At 41.7% G+C, this 17,411-nt stretch overlaps 1 protein-coding gene across 4 annotated transcripts in view; it reads left to right on the top strand.

Moving 5' to 3' along the window:
- The first annotated feature begins 3,489 nt into the window (after positions 1–3,489).
- The window catches only part of DIAPH3 (diaphanous related formin 3), a 510,449-nt gene continuing 496,527 nt past the window's right edge, over positions 3,490–17,411 (top strand). For all 4 annotated transcript variants that reach the window (XM_047720091.1, XM_047720089.1, XM_047720090.1 and 1 more), the window contains exon 1: positions 3,490–3,850. In XM_047720091.1, coding sequence (XP_047576047.1) covers positions 3,674–3,850 — 177 coding nt within the window. In that variant the 5' untranslated portion in view covers positions 3,490–3,673. The remainder of the gene's footprint in view (positions 3,851–17,411) is intronic.

Here is a 17,411-nt window from a genome sequence, read left to right as displayed (position 1 = left end):
ACACACAAATGCACACACACACACACACACACACACCATATATATATGTATGTATGTATATATATATCTCCACTTGATTTTTCTCTTTATTCTTGAGGTATATCCACAAGTAGACCCAGTTATTTACTTTATTTTATTTTTCTTTTTTTTTTAAGATTTTTATTTATTTATTTGATGGAGAGAGAGATCACAAGTAGGCAGAGAGGCAGACTGAGAGAGAGAGAGAGAAGCAGACTCCCTGCTGAGCAGAGAGCCCGGATGCGGGGCTCGATCCCAGGACCCTGAGATCATGACCTGCGCCGAAGGCAGAGGCTTTAACCCACTGAGCCACCCAGGTGCCCCCGGTTATTTATTTTAAGTGTAATAATGGATTCTACCATATAAGAACCCTTTGTGGGTTTTATTCTTTCTGTGACTTTCTGCAACCGCAAGCTGGTATAATAGTTTACTCTTTTTTACTATCATGAAGCAAGAAGTATCTTCGTATGGTATCTTTGGGCGTCTCCAGGGAGACATGTAGACATGGAAGTGCTGGGCCACAGGTGCATGTACCTTCTTCTCTCCTTGGTCCTACAAACTTTGCTGCCCAACGTGGCTGCACTCATTGTATATGCTCGTCACCTTTGTAGGAATCCCTACATCTTGGCCAAAACTTGGTGATGTGAGACTGTAATATTTGCCAATCTGGTAAGGGTGAAATGGTATCTCATAAAATTGTCATTACAAAAAACCGACTGGGAATGATCCATCCCTTCCCTCAACTTTTCACACCTTTCTCTCTCATGTAGCCATTGAGAGTGAACCCTCACAGAAGTTGCATTCATAATTAGATGTTGAGACTGAACAGAAATGATAAAGGAAGAAAATGTATTTTTGGATTCCAAGCTTCTCCGGGCCTCCCTTTTGTCTCATTAAGTTTTGTCCTAGCCCTGTGCACCTAGCACATTTGGAGCATTCCCAAAACTGTTGAGTCAGTGAAGTATATCATCTTCCTGTGGGGGTGTCAGAATGAGAAACAGTGCATGCTGTTGTGAAGTTTAAATAATAAATTAAAAATGTACTTTTAAAAATGTAAAACTTAGGCAAAAGTATTATTTTCACAGATGCATTGCAGTTGCAAAGAATTTCTTTTTCTTTCTCTCTCTCTCTCTTTTTAAAGATTTTGTTTATTTGAGAGAAAGCATGAACAGGGAGGGGGGCAGAGCTAGAGGGACAAGCAGACTTCCCACTGCACAGAGCCCTATGTGTGGCTCAATCCCAGGATCCTGAAATCATGGCCTGAGCTAAATTCAGATGCTTAACTGGCAGAGCAACCTGGGTGCCCTAAGGATTTTTATAAGAAAAATTTCAAAGGGATCTATGTGAAGCTTGAAAATTAATTATAATAACTTCTGTTGATAACTTGTTTATTTATACTTAGTACCTTCTACATGCCAGGGACATGAGATAGAAAAGAGCAACCCTTCACATAAGGTTACTAGTTTGACACTTACAGCAAGGGTCCAATGTTTTTAAAAGCTAGCCTGACACTCACAGCTAAGCCACGTTGTTCTCCTCGTGGACATAAACAATCTCTCTGAGCACCAGTATCAGATAAGGTCACTCTGACTGTGTTGATATGAGACAGAGCAAGACCACTTCTAATTTTATCTATGTACAAACAACAGCAAGGTCAAGTGCAAATCACAAAATACCAACCCTTCCCTCCTGATACTATGAATTACTGTTGTTTTGTTGTCAGTTACAACTCTAGCTTCATTCATTACCTGTCATTCTTCTAGATAAAATTTATCAAGATATCCAGTCATTAAACTGTCCCCAATTCCTGACAGTACTGAAATCCAGAGTAACCCTTCCCATTCAGTTTCTAATGAGCCTTACAAATCACCTAACAGAAGTCCAAATCCTTTCAGTCCTCTCTAAGACGTTCTTACTGAGAAACCCCACAGTTCCCCATAGAGGATGGTCTCATCCCCAGGGAGTAATAACCTCCACCTGCTCAACTGCAGGTCTTTCTCCTGGTGGTCTTTGATGGGAAGGGTTTTCACAGACATTCCTAAGAGCTTTACATATGCTATCTCATTTAAGCCTGACAATACCCCTGTTAGGTATTATTATTATTATTCCCTTTTGCAGATGGAGAGGCAGAGATAGTTTAACATCATCTCCAAATGTCATAGCTAATAAATGACAGGAATACAATTTGCACTTGGGTCTAATGGTTATTAAGACTTAATGAACTGCTTCAGTTCTATGGTTCCTGATGGTCCTAATTCTCCTGGACTCTCTCCCCTGAAGATGACTTGCTCTTTAAAGATAGAGACTGGTGCAGAAAGTCTGGCACAGTATAAACAAAGAAACATTTAAAAACAAGAATAAAAACAAAACAACAATGAAGCCTTAAGATATACTTGGAACTAAAGCCTCTTTTCAGAACCTCTGTGCTTATCTCCCCGGAGTTGCTAGAGTTGTTTCTTGTACCCAAATCGGTACCAGACGTTTACCAGAATCTTGGCCCACACCACTTCCATGTAGTCAGAAGATGGATAACTTAAGGAAATAGTTCAAAAGAAAAGATGACTTTAAAGGCGGGAAAAAGCACACTGATGTGTGGGGAAACTGCTTTGGTCTTGAGGCTTGACCCTGGGTTTACACAAGGAACTCTTGCATGGTTGCAGCTCAAGGCCCTTCATTGTAAGCTCTTGAAGTTTTCTCAACTTTTTGGTCTTGAGTACTCCTGGCCTTGCTTCTGACCTCCAATAGGTTACATCTAATGTCCTGCCACTCTTTCCTACCTAGTGAAAATCCATGGGCTCTTCCTTTTGCCTTTCTAGATCTGTTCCTTCAGATTTAATATTCCTCCTCTTTGTTCTCAATGAATCTTTAAAATAACTGCTATACGTGTATATTATTTTGTTATTCGTGTAAAGATTTGTGAACCACATACTGTCCTTAAGGATGTGGCCAAGCCCCTTCTGATTTTTGGTGGCCCTCTCTGCCACCCCGCAGCGGGCTCTCAGCACTCAGGCGTTTAGTATGTCCAAAAAGCATCCTTTTGGAGCGTCATGGTTGCTGTTGTTCTTACCTTCCTCGCACACTTCCAAGTAAGTACAGATCCTGGAACTACTTTTCTCGGTGGCCACCGCACCAGGGCTTCCCGAGGGGGGCAAGGCAGGGTTAGCAGATGATTTCATATTCCAGGGCTGCTCAAATAGTGGTTCAGAGGGTCTCGCCTGCCTTCCAGGTTGGCAGGAACCGTTCTCCAAATTCTAAATAAACCCACACTAGCACTAGTGACTTCTGGTAGGTTCTCAGGCTCTTCCGACCTGATCCTTGCGGTGCCCTTAAGACGAGCGGCCGGGACCGCCAAAGGGATTGAATGGCGAAACGAACGGGCCGCACAGCCAATCACGTTTCGCTCTGCCCGGAAAAGGCGGGTCCCGGGAGTGTCATTGACAAAGCCGCGCGGGATTGGCGGGTCCGGAGCGGTCCGGGGTGGCGGGAGTTTTCGGATGTGTTGGCGGTGACCTCGGCAGCAGCGGTTGGGCTGAGTTGGATCCGAGGGGCGGGCGGCGGAACCGGGAACGCCAGTCCGCCGCGGATTTCTGAGCTCCCGTCTTGCGGGGCTCACTGCGGCCGTCTTCTTTCCGTCCTCCAGAGCTGCTGGGGAAGGATGGATCGGCACCGGCCGCGGCTGCACCACCCGAAGCAGGGCTCCGCTGCCGGGGCCCCCTACCCAGCTTCTGCTTCGCTCCGGAGCTGCCGGGAAAGCAAGATGCCGCGCAGGAAGGGCCCCCAGCACCCTCCGCCCGGCGCGGCAGAGGAGCCTGGAGAGAAACGCCCCAAGTTTGTAAGTTTCGCCTGGCGCTGTGATGGGGTAGCTCCTGCCTTGCGGAAGGGCTGTGGCTCACGCCCTGGGATCCTTCAATTTCGTTACTCTTTGACTGGCTTGACAGCCGTGGGTGGGTCCGCGGGGCCTGGGTAGGGGGAGGGGGGGTGAGTTTTGTTCTAGGTTTCTAGGGCTGCAAGTCTCCTAATAGATTTACAACGACAGGGTCCAATTCTGTTTGGATCCTCTGACAAACCCACTTGATCTACTGTGTTGCCCCACGTTTGTTCTGGCTGAAAAGCCGTTCAAAATTGTCTGTATTGACGTCACCTAGGTGGACATTGCATTTTTTAAGTTGAAAATTCTCCCCACCCCTCTAGGGTCTTGAGTGTATAAGACATAGCAAAGTGAACTTTTAGGTGATAAGAGTCCCCCCCCCCCCCCCCCCCCCGGTTTACTATTTTAATCCACGAAGAACTTTTTAAGGCAGATGTAATTTTCCAAGTACAAAAAAAAACTCGTTGCAATAACATGGCGGGCTATGTAGTCACTGCTAAGGAATGTTTCGCTTAGATTGGAAAGAAGTCTAAGTATTTGAAATTCGCTATTCTGGTTGCTTCTCTTATTCACTTTGGCACCCAAGGGAGATGTCATGATAAGCGGCTTGCGAATCTTGTTGTTGGTGTCATCTAGTGATGCAATGCAATGATGATTGTTTTGCATAAGTGTGTGCAAATAAATCACTGAAGGTTGATAGTTCTGGGGTGAATCTAACAATTGAAAATTTAATATTTGGACCCGTCCATTTTACTTAGGAGTACGGAAAACTTTTTAAGTTATTGGTAAAATTATACAGTACTGCATGTGCCTTCTGTGAACAAATAAACACTCATTAGGAACTTAAGTCAGGATACACATATTAAGGGAATAGAGATTTGTGGAGGAGTGAGTTGCTAAGTATACAGTTAAAAATGATGGTTGAATAAAACTGGGAGCAGAGCTATGATATGTATCAGAATGCTGAAAATGAGGGACAACATGGATTAATTTTGCTAACGTAAGTATCAAGGTGGCCATAGGCCATGTGAGGTTTTGCAGGAGCATCAACTATGTTGTTATTTTAGCAGAGTTGAAGAATAAATGGGATTGAGTTAAACTGGCAATGCAGGATTCTAGCCAGTAGGAAGAGAATCCTGGGGCAATGATTTTTCTTCCTTTTAGAGTCTACTCTCTGTGTTAGTGATGTCATTCTATTTTGTTTCTCACTCCTATGCTCCAAAATGCATGGGATGTGATTTTCTCTGACTCCCCCATCAAGGACGTCATGGAAACAGAACCTAAGCTAGTATTTAGGTTTAGTTTCATTTTAGGATGTATCAGGTGATTTGGATTCTAGTCTGTTTTTCATTTCTTAAGTATGTTAAAAGGGTTATTGTAAAAATGAAATGAACTCCAAAAGCAATACTTTGAAGCTTTAAAGTTAATAAACATATCTAAAACAGTGTTTTATTTTTTATTTTTTTAAAGATTTATTTATTTATTTGAGAGAGAGCATGCATGTGCGTGGGGAGAGGCAGAGGGAGGGGGTCCCAGGCAGACTCTGTGCTGATTACAGAGCTTACCACCAGGCTTCATCTCACCACTCTGAGATCACAACCTGCGTGGAAACCGAGACTGGGTCCCTTAACTGACCATGCCACCCAGGAGCTTTGTTTTTGGGTAGGAGTCTGATTTGAATCACGGCTTCATAATTAATTTAGAGGTAATTTTGACTATTGATAATCCCTGAAACTAATTTAGATTCTTGCTGACATGGTAGTTTCTTTAGCTGTATTTTCCATTTCACTAATTCTCTTATCAGCAATGTTTAATCTGCTATTTAACTTGTTTGGAATATTTAAGTTTAGCAATTACAGTTGACTCTTGAACAACATGGGTTTGAACTGCACGGGTCTAGTTATGCATGGATTTCTTACAGTTCAGTACTATAAAGTTATTTTTTCTTATGATTTTCTTTTTTTTTTTTTTAAGATTTTATTTATTTATTTGACAGAGATCACAAGTAGGCAGAGAGGCAGGCAGAGAGAGAGGGGGAAGCAGGCTTCCTGCTGAGCAGAGAGCCTGATGTGGGGCTCGATCCCAGGACCCTGAGATCATGACCTGAGCCAAGGGCAGAGGCTTTAACCCACTGAGCCACCCAGGCGCCCCTTATGATTTTCTTAATAGCATTTTCTTAGTTTTTTGTAAGAATAGAGTATATAGTACATATAACATGCAAAATATATGTCAGCTGGTTATCAGTAAGGCTTCCAGTCAGTAGTAAGCTATTGGTAGTAAGTTTTTGGAGAGTCAGAAATTATACACGAATTTTGACTGCATGGAAATCCATCAGTGCCCTGAAACCTTGTGTTGTTCAATGGTCAACTGCATTTTTTTATTTCTGTAGGTTCTCTTTGTTTCTTTTTCAGATCTGCATGGTCATTCCTGAGAGTTTGTTGTTTCTTATTTATTTTTTTTTTTTTTTTAGGTATTTCCTATGTGACTCTTTTTATTCTTTCTTTGATAGTTCTGGTGTGTGTAATTTTTGGACTGTCTGTGTTGACTTGCATTCATGGTGGCTTACTCTCACTCCTCCTGTGCTTATAGATCTTTAGAAGCTCATTGCTTTATCTTAACCTATCTTTCAAGAGGTCTTAGTGGGGATGCTTTTCTCCGGTGTCCTTTTCTGGGAGTGCCACCAATTTGGGACCATCTGTTATAGGAGTAGGACTCATAGAGAGCCCAAGTTTCCATGCTTAATCCTAACTCTGTTCCTGGCCTAAGGCGTGGTATGCCAATCTTAAGGCTGCCCTCTGAGCAGCTCTTCCCAGTCAGCCTAGTTACGCACTGCTCTCAGTCTTACCCTAGTAACTCTTACTTTGAGGTTGGAGATGACCGCTCCCTCATGCGATCTCAGCAATGCCTCTGTATGTGATTGTTCTGTAGTTCTGTTTGCTCTCCTGCCAGATGTCACGTCGGTTCTTGGCTTCTTTTGATTTCATATGGAGCCACATTAACCTGAATCTCTTCCGGCCGCCGAGTCATTAGGTCACCTACTTGCCAGGGGCAGCTGCTTTTGACTGGAATAAGTAAGGTAGGTTGGTGATGTCACAGGAATAGGGATAATTTACGTATTTGGTGTTTTACATACTCCATAAAGCTGCAAACTGGCAGTTGAACTGAATGGGAAATGGTCCCTTGCCCCAGTCTTAGATTAGGAAGGCATAAGTTCTGGTGCCCACTGAAATCCTGGTTTACTCTGAGCCTTGATAAAGCAGACACTTCCTTGTTTTCTAGTGTAGGTCTAGTCCTGGGTCTCAAGTTACTTTTGAATTGTGTATACAAGTTTGTGGTATAGAATTTCTCCCCATAGATCCTTGTAAAGAGTAGAAATTAGTCTGTTGTAAATGTATGCTAGTTTGGCTACACTGACTTTTGGGCTGTTTGGGAACTAACCGACTTGACTTCAGTAGAAAATATGGTAAGCAGTGAGGTGTTTTGTTTTGTTTTGTTTTGTTTTGTTTTTGTAAGCAGTGACTTTTGAGATGCTGGGGATAGATACTAGGGGACAGGATGCAACTATTGGAGGTTGGGGGTGGGGACACAAGGCAGGTGTCTGGATGAAGGCTTTGAGAAGGTAGATAGAATTCAGGAGGATCATTAAACTTTGTCCTGCCCTAGGTCACACTCTCAGTACCTGAGCTGAAGTCCTATTTCCCTTTTAGAATAGAACAAAACAGTTGCCTCTTCATCATGAAATGCCTCTCAGTGATGCTGGGCACTTTGTTCTTACCTTTCACTGCTCTTAGAAGCACACAGCACAGGCAGTAGTGGCTTCCCATCCAGACTGAGAGCAGGATGTGTGGCTTCTGGAGAAGTTCCCGTCGCTAGGCTGTGGGCCTATTTTTTGAGAGGAGGCCTGTGCATTTGGTGATCCTGTTGGGAGAGCAGCTCTTCTTTATAATTAGGAATATCCTTTAAAACCTCTGATAGACTTTAGTGTAAATCTTGCATCTTATCTTATGGTTTCCATCGAATGGATTGTTAATTATTGTTTAATTATGTCATTATAGTACTTTAAATTTGGGTTGTGATTTTTCACCTTGTCCAGTAATATCCAGTAATATCGGTCTACCATTTTGGACATCAATAATGATAATAATTAACCCTAATGATCGAACCAAGTTCTGTTCTAGGTGCTGTCTCACTCACTCACTCTTTTACCCCCTACAAGAACCCTATAAGGTGTGTGCTATTACTAGCCTTGTTTGCTGGGTGGGAAAAGTAAAGGACAGAGGTTGAATTGCCTTAGGTCACACAGCTGCCTGTTGGTGGGATGGGGTTTGAACCCAGACAAGCTGTCTCCCACATTTTTAGCCACTGTCCTGTATTATCTCCCATGAAGTTGGGAATTTTAATCTTTACTATGGTTCTCATTCAGGAGCCATTACAAATACTAGCACCTTTAATAAATACAGAATTAATGATTTCCTGATCACAGGCAGTTTGTAAGGTGGGAAGAGGTAGGAAGTTGGAGAGCTGTTTGTTGTACTGGGAAATTGGGGGAGGTTAAACCAGAGTAGACTTGAAGAGATTAGTGCACGCTCACCTCACCTCGAAGTTGTTTCCGGTGTATTTGGAGGCAGGTATGACAGGCTGAATAATGAGCACCCCCCCCCGCCCCACCCCAGAGATAGTCCTGTCTTAGTTCCTGAAACCTGTGAGTGTTACTTTCTATTGCTAAAAAGGACTTTCGGTGAAGCCTTTTAAAATGGGGGAAATTATCCTGGATTACCAGGCCTGGCTCTACAGGCGCGCTAGGTGTCCTTGTAAGAGGGAGGCAGAGGAAGATTTGACTGCAAAAAAGGAGAAGGTGATGGGACTCTAAGGCAGAGATTGGTGATGTAGCCCCAAGCCAAAGAATGTTGGCAGCCATTGGAAACTGGAAGAGGGAAGGAACTGGTCTCCACTCGAGCTTCCAGAGGGAGAGTGCTACTGCGAACACAGTCACTTGAGCCCAGTGCAACTCATTTCTGACTTTGGGCCTCCAGCACTGAGAGAATACATTTTTGTTCTAAGTCATCTGGTCTGGTAATTTGTCTTGGCAGCCCTAGGAAATGACCACAGCAGGTATGCTTCTGAGGGTGACCACATGGAAAGGTGTGGTTTAACAGTTTATATATGAAGTATTTTAGGAGAACCATTGATTCATCTAAATCTCTTTGTTGTAGTATGGTTTTATTTTGGACTCCTTGTGATTGGGGTGGGGTGGATAGAAGATACATACAGTTCAGTCCTCTGGAATAGCAACTAGAACTTGAACTCATCTTGTTCTGCTGCATCATTTTCGTAGTTGCTAGAAAGCGGAGCAAAGGTGGAGGTAATTTCTGGGTGCTTTTTCCTTCTTTCTTTCTTTCTTTCTTTTTTTTTTTTTTAAGATTTTATTTATTTATTTGACAGAGAGAGAGATCACAAGTAGACAGAGAGGCAGGCAGAGAGAGAGAGGGAAGCAGGCTCCCTGCTGAGCAGAGAGCCCGATGCGGGGCTCGATCCCAGGACCCTGAGATCATGACCTGAGCTGAAGACAGAGGCTTAACCTACTGAGCCACCCAGGCGTCCCTGGGTGCTCTTTTTGAGTTTATTTCTTTGTTGAGTCCTCAGCTAAAGTGATGCTTTCAGTGGTCCTAGAGTTAAATTGGCAAGAATTGGAGACAATGTTGTTATTTGAAGGCTTTAGGCCCTTGAGTGGCATTCATGTCAAAATCCACCTGACCCATCTGACACGGAAACCTTCAGAGGTAAGATCATTTATTTTATTCAGGTCTGAGTCTTCTAAGTGAATTGCCTGAATTACCCAGACTTTTCTTCGCCCACCGTTTACCCTTCCGCACAAGAGAAAGGAAGTTTTTTGTTATTGTTGTTTGTTTGTTAATATATGACTTATCAAAAGAAACAAAATATATCAAGTGGCTTTTGGGAGTATGTTTAGTTGCTGAAAATAGATGATATGTGGCTTTTACTTCTGGATCGCTCTGGATCTTTTGCGTGTGTGTGTGTGTGTGTGTGTGTGTTGTGGGGGGTAAAAAGGGGTGGGAGTAGGGATAATTGTCTCAGATTTAGAGTAAGGCTTAATTGCTTTTTTCAAAGACTCATGTCTTTAATTATGAAGCAAGCAAACTGACATACATTTATTACACGATGAAACCTTGCATCTCATCTAGTCTGTCTTGTAGCAATTGCTTCTGAACAGATGTTACCTGAAACACCTTTGTGCAGTTGGTAGAATGCTAAAATTTGTCATGCTTTTATTATTGTTGTCGTGAATTAACTCTACTTTATGGCATAACTTTATTGCTGTGTCCTAGAATCTTTATATATTTATTGCCTTATAAATTGGATTTAAAATTGGCTTTTTATATAGAATGTAAATTAACGTGTATAACTTGTTTATGCTTGCAGAATAATCCAAGAAAAAACTGCTACGTATTACACTAATGTAATTGTCTTTAACTCAGCACATAGTATCCTCCAAACAGGAATGAAATGAATGCTACAGAATATGCTTACCGTCACACTCTGCTTCTTTCTCTCAGAAACTGATTTGACTTTTAGATCTATAAAATATAGATTAAGCATAACCTTTTACTTCATGGGATATTAAGGATCAAAGCACGAGCTTTCTTTGAACAGGATCTACAAAGGTAACTTTTCTCTCCAGAGCAGCAGGGTGGCATTGAAGTGCCTTATTGCTGGGAGTAATTTTCTCAAATATCAAATCAAATAAAATAATCATTATTAACTTAGGGGAGGATTTAAGAGTTTCAATAAGTTAAGTTTTGGTGTTGGAATGTTTCAGTTACTAGCTAATTAATGAGAACTCTTTGGAAATGCTTGCCGTAGATGGTATTCTTTTTTTTTTTTTTCTTTAAAGATTTTATTTATTCATTTTACAGACAGAGATCACAAGTAGGCAGAGAGGCAGGCAGAGAGAGAGAGAGGAGGAAGCAGGCTCCCCGCTGAGCAGAGAGCCCGACGCGGGGCTCGATCCCAGGACCCTGGGACCATGACCCGAGCCAAAGGCAGAGGCTTTAACCCACTGAGCCACCCAGGCGCCCCCGTAGATGGTATTCTTTAAAAAGACCCGCTGCCATCCCTTCTTACAGTTTTTTGTAGAATTGGGAATAGCATTTATGAGTGGTGACATGGGCCACTGTTATGGCTCATATCCTATAGCTATGTTATGCATTCGTTGGGGCTAGTTCCTTCTCTCTGGGCCTCTGTTTCCTCACGTGTAAGATGGGATTGTTGGGAAGATTAGAAGCTACTGTGTGATAGGCCTGGAATGGTACCTAGCTCATTGTAATTCCAATGTCAGTCTTTGCCATTTATAGGATTGCTCTTGCTGTCATCATCAGTAGCAATAGTAGTAGGGCACTGTTTTCTAGGTTTTAGGGCCTTGGGGATATTACATTGTGTATTTGAATTACTTTCCTATACTGGAAACTTTTCACAGGGTCAGGCTTTTTCCTCATATTGTGTGTGGCAGGAGCAGAGTCCTGCCATTCTCAGTTCTTTTCCTGGGGTGCTGGGTAACATTCAGGTTGATGCAGGATTCTGGTTGTGATGGCTGCATAGTCAGAGCAAGGTTCTTGAACTTTCTAGGCATTATGTTTTTATACGTAAAATGGGGATCATGAAACTATGACACTTGCATGCAGATAAAACTTAGAAAAGAAACCCACGAAGGCAACAACCTCAAACTTAGGAAACAAATCCTTGTGATGCTCCAGTGTGGACTAGAATGATAATAAAAATAATGTTACTTATATATGCATAGATATAAGCTAAAAATATGACTCCTTATGTTTGTGGCTCTTTTTACAACTATGAAACTCAAACAGATTTTCACATAAAACCTGAAACAAAACTATAAAACCAATAAAATTCAAATGAATAACAACATTAATTTAATGTGATTGATGATGATGTTTTGCTGAAATTAAGTCATCATTGTTGGACTTAACAGTGAGAAGATATGTGTATAGTTTGCTATTTTCCTTTTTGTCAGCTTGACTTTTGGATGGAAGTGGAATCCCGGAGGCTGAGGAAGCAGAGGACAGTGATAAAGCCAAAGACTCAGTCCCACACTATTGGTAGAGACCTGTCATCTACCATTATTGTCTTTTTCACAAGATCTTAACTTGAGGCTTCGGGTGAAGTAGTGATTATGATATAATCACTGGTTATGATAAAAAAAAATGTAGCCATATGTAGATATTTTCTACTCAACTGTATGAAATTGATGAAAAGGAGCGGAAAGAATCAGAACCAAGACCACCAGCACCTATATTCATTTTTCTCTTGAAATTAACCTTGCCATAGCTCTGAGTATTTGGTTCCTTGAATAGGGACATTTTGGAATTATGGACGACCTTTTGGAATGGAATTCTTCCTAAGTAGAGGAGATCATGAAAACCTAGGTAGTGTGATTGCTGTTGTTTGGCCTTCTTCTAGTACCCTTTTGTGGTGTACAAAGGCACACACACACAGACACGCCTACATGCCCACACGCACGCATGCAAGTGTGGCCACCAGAAGCCACACTTCTGATGGAAGGACCATGGTGTAGAATGGTCATTCAGATTGTCCAGATGATGCTTATTTTCCTTCAAATGTTTAAGATAATCTCGGAAAAATACAATATTTAAAAAATTGTCTGGACCTGGAGAGTCCGAGAAGGGATCAGCAGACTCAGTTTGAGGAATCCAAGAGGTGACTTAAGAAGTTAGTTGAGTACTGGAACCTGGCAAAGGTTTTGTACCTTTAGTTCTTCATCTAGCAATGAGCTCAAAGTGATTAGTAAGTATTTCTCAGTTGTGAAGGATGTATACAGTGTGCTTCAAAATAGTTTACTTCTTCTTGGGGCGCCTGGGTGGCTCAGTGGGTTAAAGCCTCTGCCTTCAGCTCAAGTTATGATCTCAGGGTCCTGGGATCTGCTCAGCAGGAAGCCTGCTTCTCTTCCTCTCTCTCTGCCTGCCTCTCTGCCTACTTGTGATCTCTGTCAAATGAATAAATAAAATAAAAAAAAAACACAAAAAACCCAGTTTACTTCTTAATAGTTTATTGAGGGAAGACACTTCCCTTGCAATTAAAAAAAAGAAAAAAAATATATATATACACACATATATATATATTCCTTATATATATTCCTTATATATATATGTTCCTTATATATATTCCATATATATATATATATATAAAACAAAAGAAATATAGAACACCATGTACTCACAGTGAGTGTCAGAAATGAAATTTTGTAAACGCTATTGAAATGTCTGTTTTCTCCTTTCCTATCAGTTTCCTTGTAATCTTTGCTCTTCACTTCTTTGAGGTAGGGGCTGTTTACAGGGCTTTTTATTTATTTCATGAGGGACCTTCATGGGTTAAATATGGCTAACTACCTGTTCAGCTCTCCAAGGAAATTATCATTAATTCTAGGTTATTCTGGAAGTTAAAAAAGAAAAGTACATGCTTCTTTTGGAGTTATGATGTAGAATTTCTTGAAACTCTTAGTGAGATACATGGATTAGTCTAATTATTAGATCTATAGTAGTGCATTTATTTGGCTTATTTTATTATAAAGTATCTTCCCAGGATGTGGGGAGTTTATCCTGTAATTGCTGCATTTTCCTGAGGTAGGTTGTTTATTTGGGCATCAGAAAATGTAACTTTGTAACATTCAATTTTTAAGTAGGATTTACAAATTGGTGACATTAATTATGGACTGTACTATACTATTAAACTGTTGTGTTGATCAAATCCTTGGGGAGAATGCAATTTGTAAGGACAATTACGATTCATTTCTAATGTAAAATCTGACAATCTGAGAAATGAACATGAGAACCAGAATGCACATAATCTGCAATCAGAAATTCAATGTGACAGTTTCATTTCCTTATAAAAGGTGATGGTCTCCAATTAAAACCATGCTCAAACCCTTATTCAGCCTCTCTTCTGAAGGTGTTATTTTGCTATTACTGATATGTTATCTTGAACCTGTTTTCACTTACATTATGCACATGTCTGTGAGCTTTTGGAAGTCACTTTCTCTCTCTGCAAAGCTTGGCATAGGCTTGAGCTTACTACAGTAGGTCTGTGAACGCTTGGCTAATTGAAAATCTATGCAAAATTACTCCTGTAACCTTACACCACCTGGTTCATTTATCTATTCATGATTAATTTAGATTTAAACGTTATTGATATACCCTCAATGTCTATTTCTTTTTATAAAAGATTTCAGTGGTGGTGGGGAAGGACATGTAAAGGCTACCAGAAACATATCTGGGTCACTGGAGAACTGAGCCTGCCCATTCAGGCTCCTCCAGGGGCCAGCAATGTGGCTTTCAAGCCCTACTGTGGTAAAGAGGGCATAGGATGGATTCAAATATGGCAGTGTATCCTTGGGCAAATCAATGAACTTCTGTGCCTCAGTTTTCCTATCTGTAAAATGGAATAGATAACCACAGCACGGCCACTTGTAGCTTGTTGGGAGGATGAGTTGAGGTAATGGATGCTTCAGTAGCTTGGGTACATGCTTAGCAGTTAATACATGACAGCTATTGTGAGTTTTACTCTTAATTTTTTCTCAGATACAGGAGTAAGGGGGAATCTCACCTGAAGTGTTGAATCCTCTAGGGCTGGTCATTTGAAAGGAGATGTGATGGGATCTCAGTTATTGGCAGCATTTTTGAGCATTTTTTTCAGCCTGGAGTGGGGAACACACCAAGAGGTTTGGCTCCTGGGCGTACACCCCTCCTTTCTGTTTCATCTAGACCTCCGGCCCCTTGACCTCTCTTTCCCTGTCGGTTTCCTGCCGACTTCTGCTCCACACAATACCCATACTCCACAAAAGTAACCCTAGCACTTTTGAACTAGGACGGCTTCGCATTCCTTACCTCCTCAAGCCTGCCATAGGGTAGACGGTAAATAAGTAGTACAATCTCTGGTTTCCTTGACCACTGGCGCTGATGGCCAAGCCTGCAGCAACCCTACAGGCTCCCTGGTTCTTGAAGCGGGCTGCTACCTCGAGGTGGAAACCCTCCCAGCTCTGTGAACTGATTTCCTTACATTCTGTATCTGTGGGTCCGGCTGATTGGCTGGGTCCTCAAACCTGGAGATAATCATCATCATCACAATCGCTCTCCCAGTGGGCTGGGCGCTATCTTAATCACTTAATCCTAATTCACTGCTTTGAAGGAAGCACTCTCATCACCCTGGTTTTGGATGGGATGGGACTGAGGTGAGGAGAGGGGTTTGGGGCCTTTTCTGAGCTGCCACAGCTGGGGATGGGGGTGATGGATACCAGCAGTCAGGTCTAACTCCAGAGCCCTGGCTTTGAACTACCTCTCTGGTTACCTTTTCTATTTCTATTAACATTTATGCTAAACCATTATCATTACTCTCTGTACCTTTGCTATGGGCCTGATTCCTTTTTGTTGTGAGTAGTGTTTTAAATTGAAAAAGTAATGTATGCACCTCTTAAAAAGACCAGCAGTGGAAGAGTACAGTCTCGCTCGGAGACTTCCTTACGTCCCAGACCACCAAATCAGCTTGTTCCCAAATGGTGGCCGTGGTGACTTCTATTAATTTCTTTTGTATCCTTTAATGATATTCTGTGTGTATGTGTAAAATACCCACTTGTATCTACATAGGAACATTCCACCGCTTTCCTTTAAAAGATCTTAGAGATGGTTACCCCTGACTCTTCGCACTCTCCTTGACACCTTCTTTGGATAGAAAATAAAAGCCGTTTTGCTTGAACTTGCTCAATTTCCTGCTGTCTGCACCTGTAATCTTCTCTATCTGCAGCTCTTCCTCCTTTCCCCCTCCAGTATCCACAGAAGAAATGTCTGTTTTCCTGTTCAAGGTTAATCCCTTCACCCCTGTTCTTGATCCAGTCCCATTCGATTAGGTGTGTTTCACTCTTTATAGGTTGCAATCTCTAAGAATGCTCCGGTGCTTCCCATTATAAAAGAAAAAGCAGAAGCAAAACCAAACAGCCTCCATCTCTGACTTTCTCTTGACCCTTCTCCCCCTCTAAATACTATGCTCTGCTTCCTTCCCTTCTAGTCAGTTAGTTCTTTTTATTTATTCAGTAAATACGTGAATGCTCTTTATACCAAGTAGAGCACAGGTAGATACAATTCGGTCCTTGTCTTCGAGAGGCTCCCATTCAGTCTGGTATGAAGAGAGGTGTGAACCAACAAGTGGGAAGTGTTACCAAGGAGTCTGTTTTAAGTCATCTTGAAGGACTCAGGTTCTGAAATAACCTGGATTTAAATCCTGGTTCTGTATTTGACAGCTGTGTGACCTTGGAAAATTACTGTGTTTCTTTGTTTGTTTCTTCATCTCCAGGTTGGGAACCTATATGGTACATTGGATATGATGATTAAGCGTGTTAGAATGAGGGTTGACACATAAGTTTTAAATAGGACTTAGCCTGTTGCTGCTAGTATGATGGCAGTGGTGAAGGGTAGAGTGTTCTTGTTGAGGAGGGATTCAGCCAACTCCCATTGGTTCCTCAACCTTCCTTTGCCTCTGTTCGTTCCACTGAAATTGCTTTGGCAGATCCACAATTACCAACCTGGTGGCTGATTTTCAAACTTCATCTTACTTGACTTACTTCATAGGATTAGCACCAACCTCTAGCTTCTTGAAAGCTTTGCCATGATATATATGTACTTCTCTTCTGATCTTTGCTCATCTTTCTTTGCATCATTTTAAATTAGTGTTCCCAAGTACTGTCTCCAATCATCTTCTTCCAGTTTATACCTCCTTTCGGCCTGAGCTTATCTATTTCCTTAGCTTTTACTACCTAGATTAGTGTTTTTCAGGAGGACTTTCTGTGATGAGATATTCTGTTCTGCCGCCCCTTAGCATCTTCTCTGATAAGTCAGCTTCCCTGATAGTGATGTGATGATTTACCCCCTTTGGAGAACATGCACATCTTATTCTGGCCAAGATGGTGCACTTTCATAGCCCCTGATGCCACCATCAGCGATAGGTTTATGAGCCAAACAGCATCAGCAGTGACAGAACCAGGTGTGAGATCACACCCATTAGAAGGGCTGTCATCAAGAAGGCAAGAGGTAACAAATGATGGTGAGGATGTAAAGGGAACCCTTTGTACTGTTGGTGGCACTGTGAATTGGTTCAGCCACTGTGGAAAACAGTGTGGAGGTTCCTCAAAAAATTGTAAATAAAACTACCATATCATTCAGCAGTTCCACAGGATATATATATCCAAAGGAAATTAAGTCAGGATCTTGAAGAGACATGGCACTCCCATGTCTATTGCAGCATTATTCACAATAGCCTAGATATAGAAACAATCTAAATGTCTGTCAACAGACGAATGAACAAAGAAAAGATGCTCTATGTATAGACACACAATAGAATATTTTTCAGTCATGAAAAAAGGAAATCCTGTCCTTTGCAACAACATGGATGGACCTGGAGGACATTATGCTTAATGAGATAAGCC

The sequence above is a fragment of the Lutra lutra genome, chromosome 3 (genome assembly GCF_902655055.1).
Source record: "Lutra lutra chromosome 3, mLutLut1.2, whole genome shotgun sequence".
NCBI classification, from domain to species: domain Eukaryota; kingdom Metazoa; phylum Chordata; class Mammalia; order Carnivora; family Mustelidae; genus Lutra; species Lutra lutra.
The sequence above is the reverse complement of the archived record's forward strand: the minus strand, read 5'-3'. Positions and strand labels throughout refer to the sequence as shown.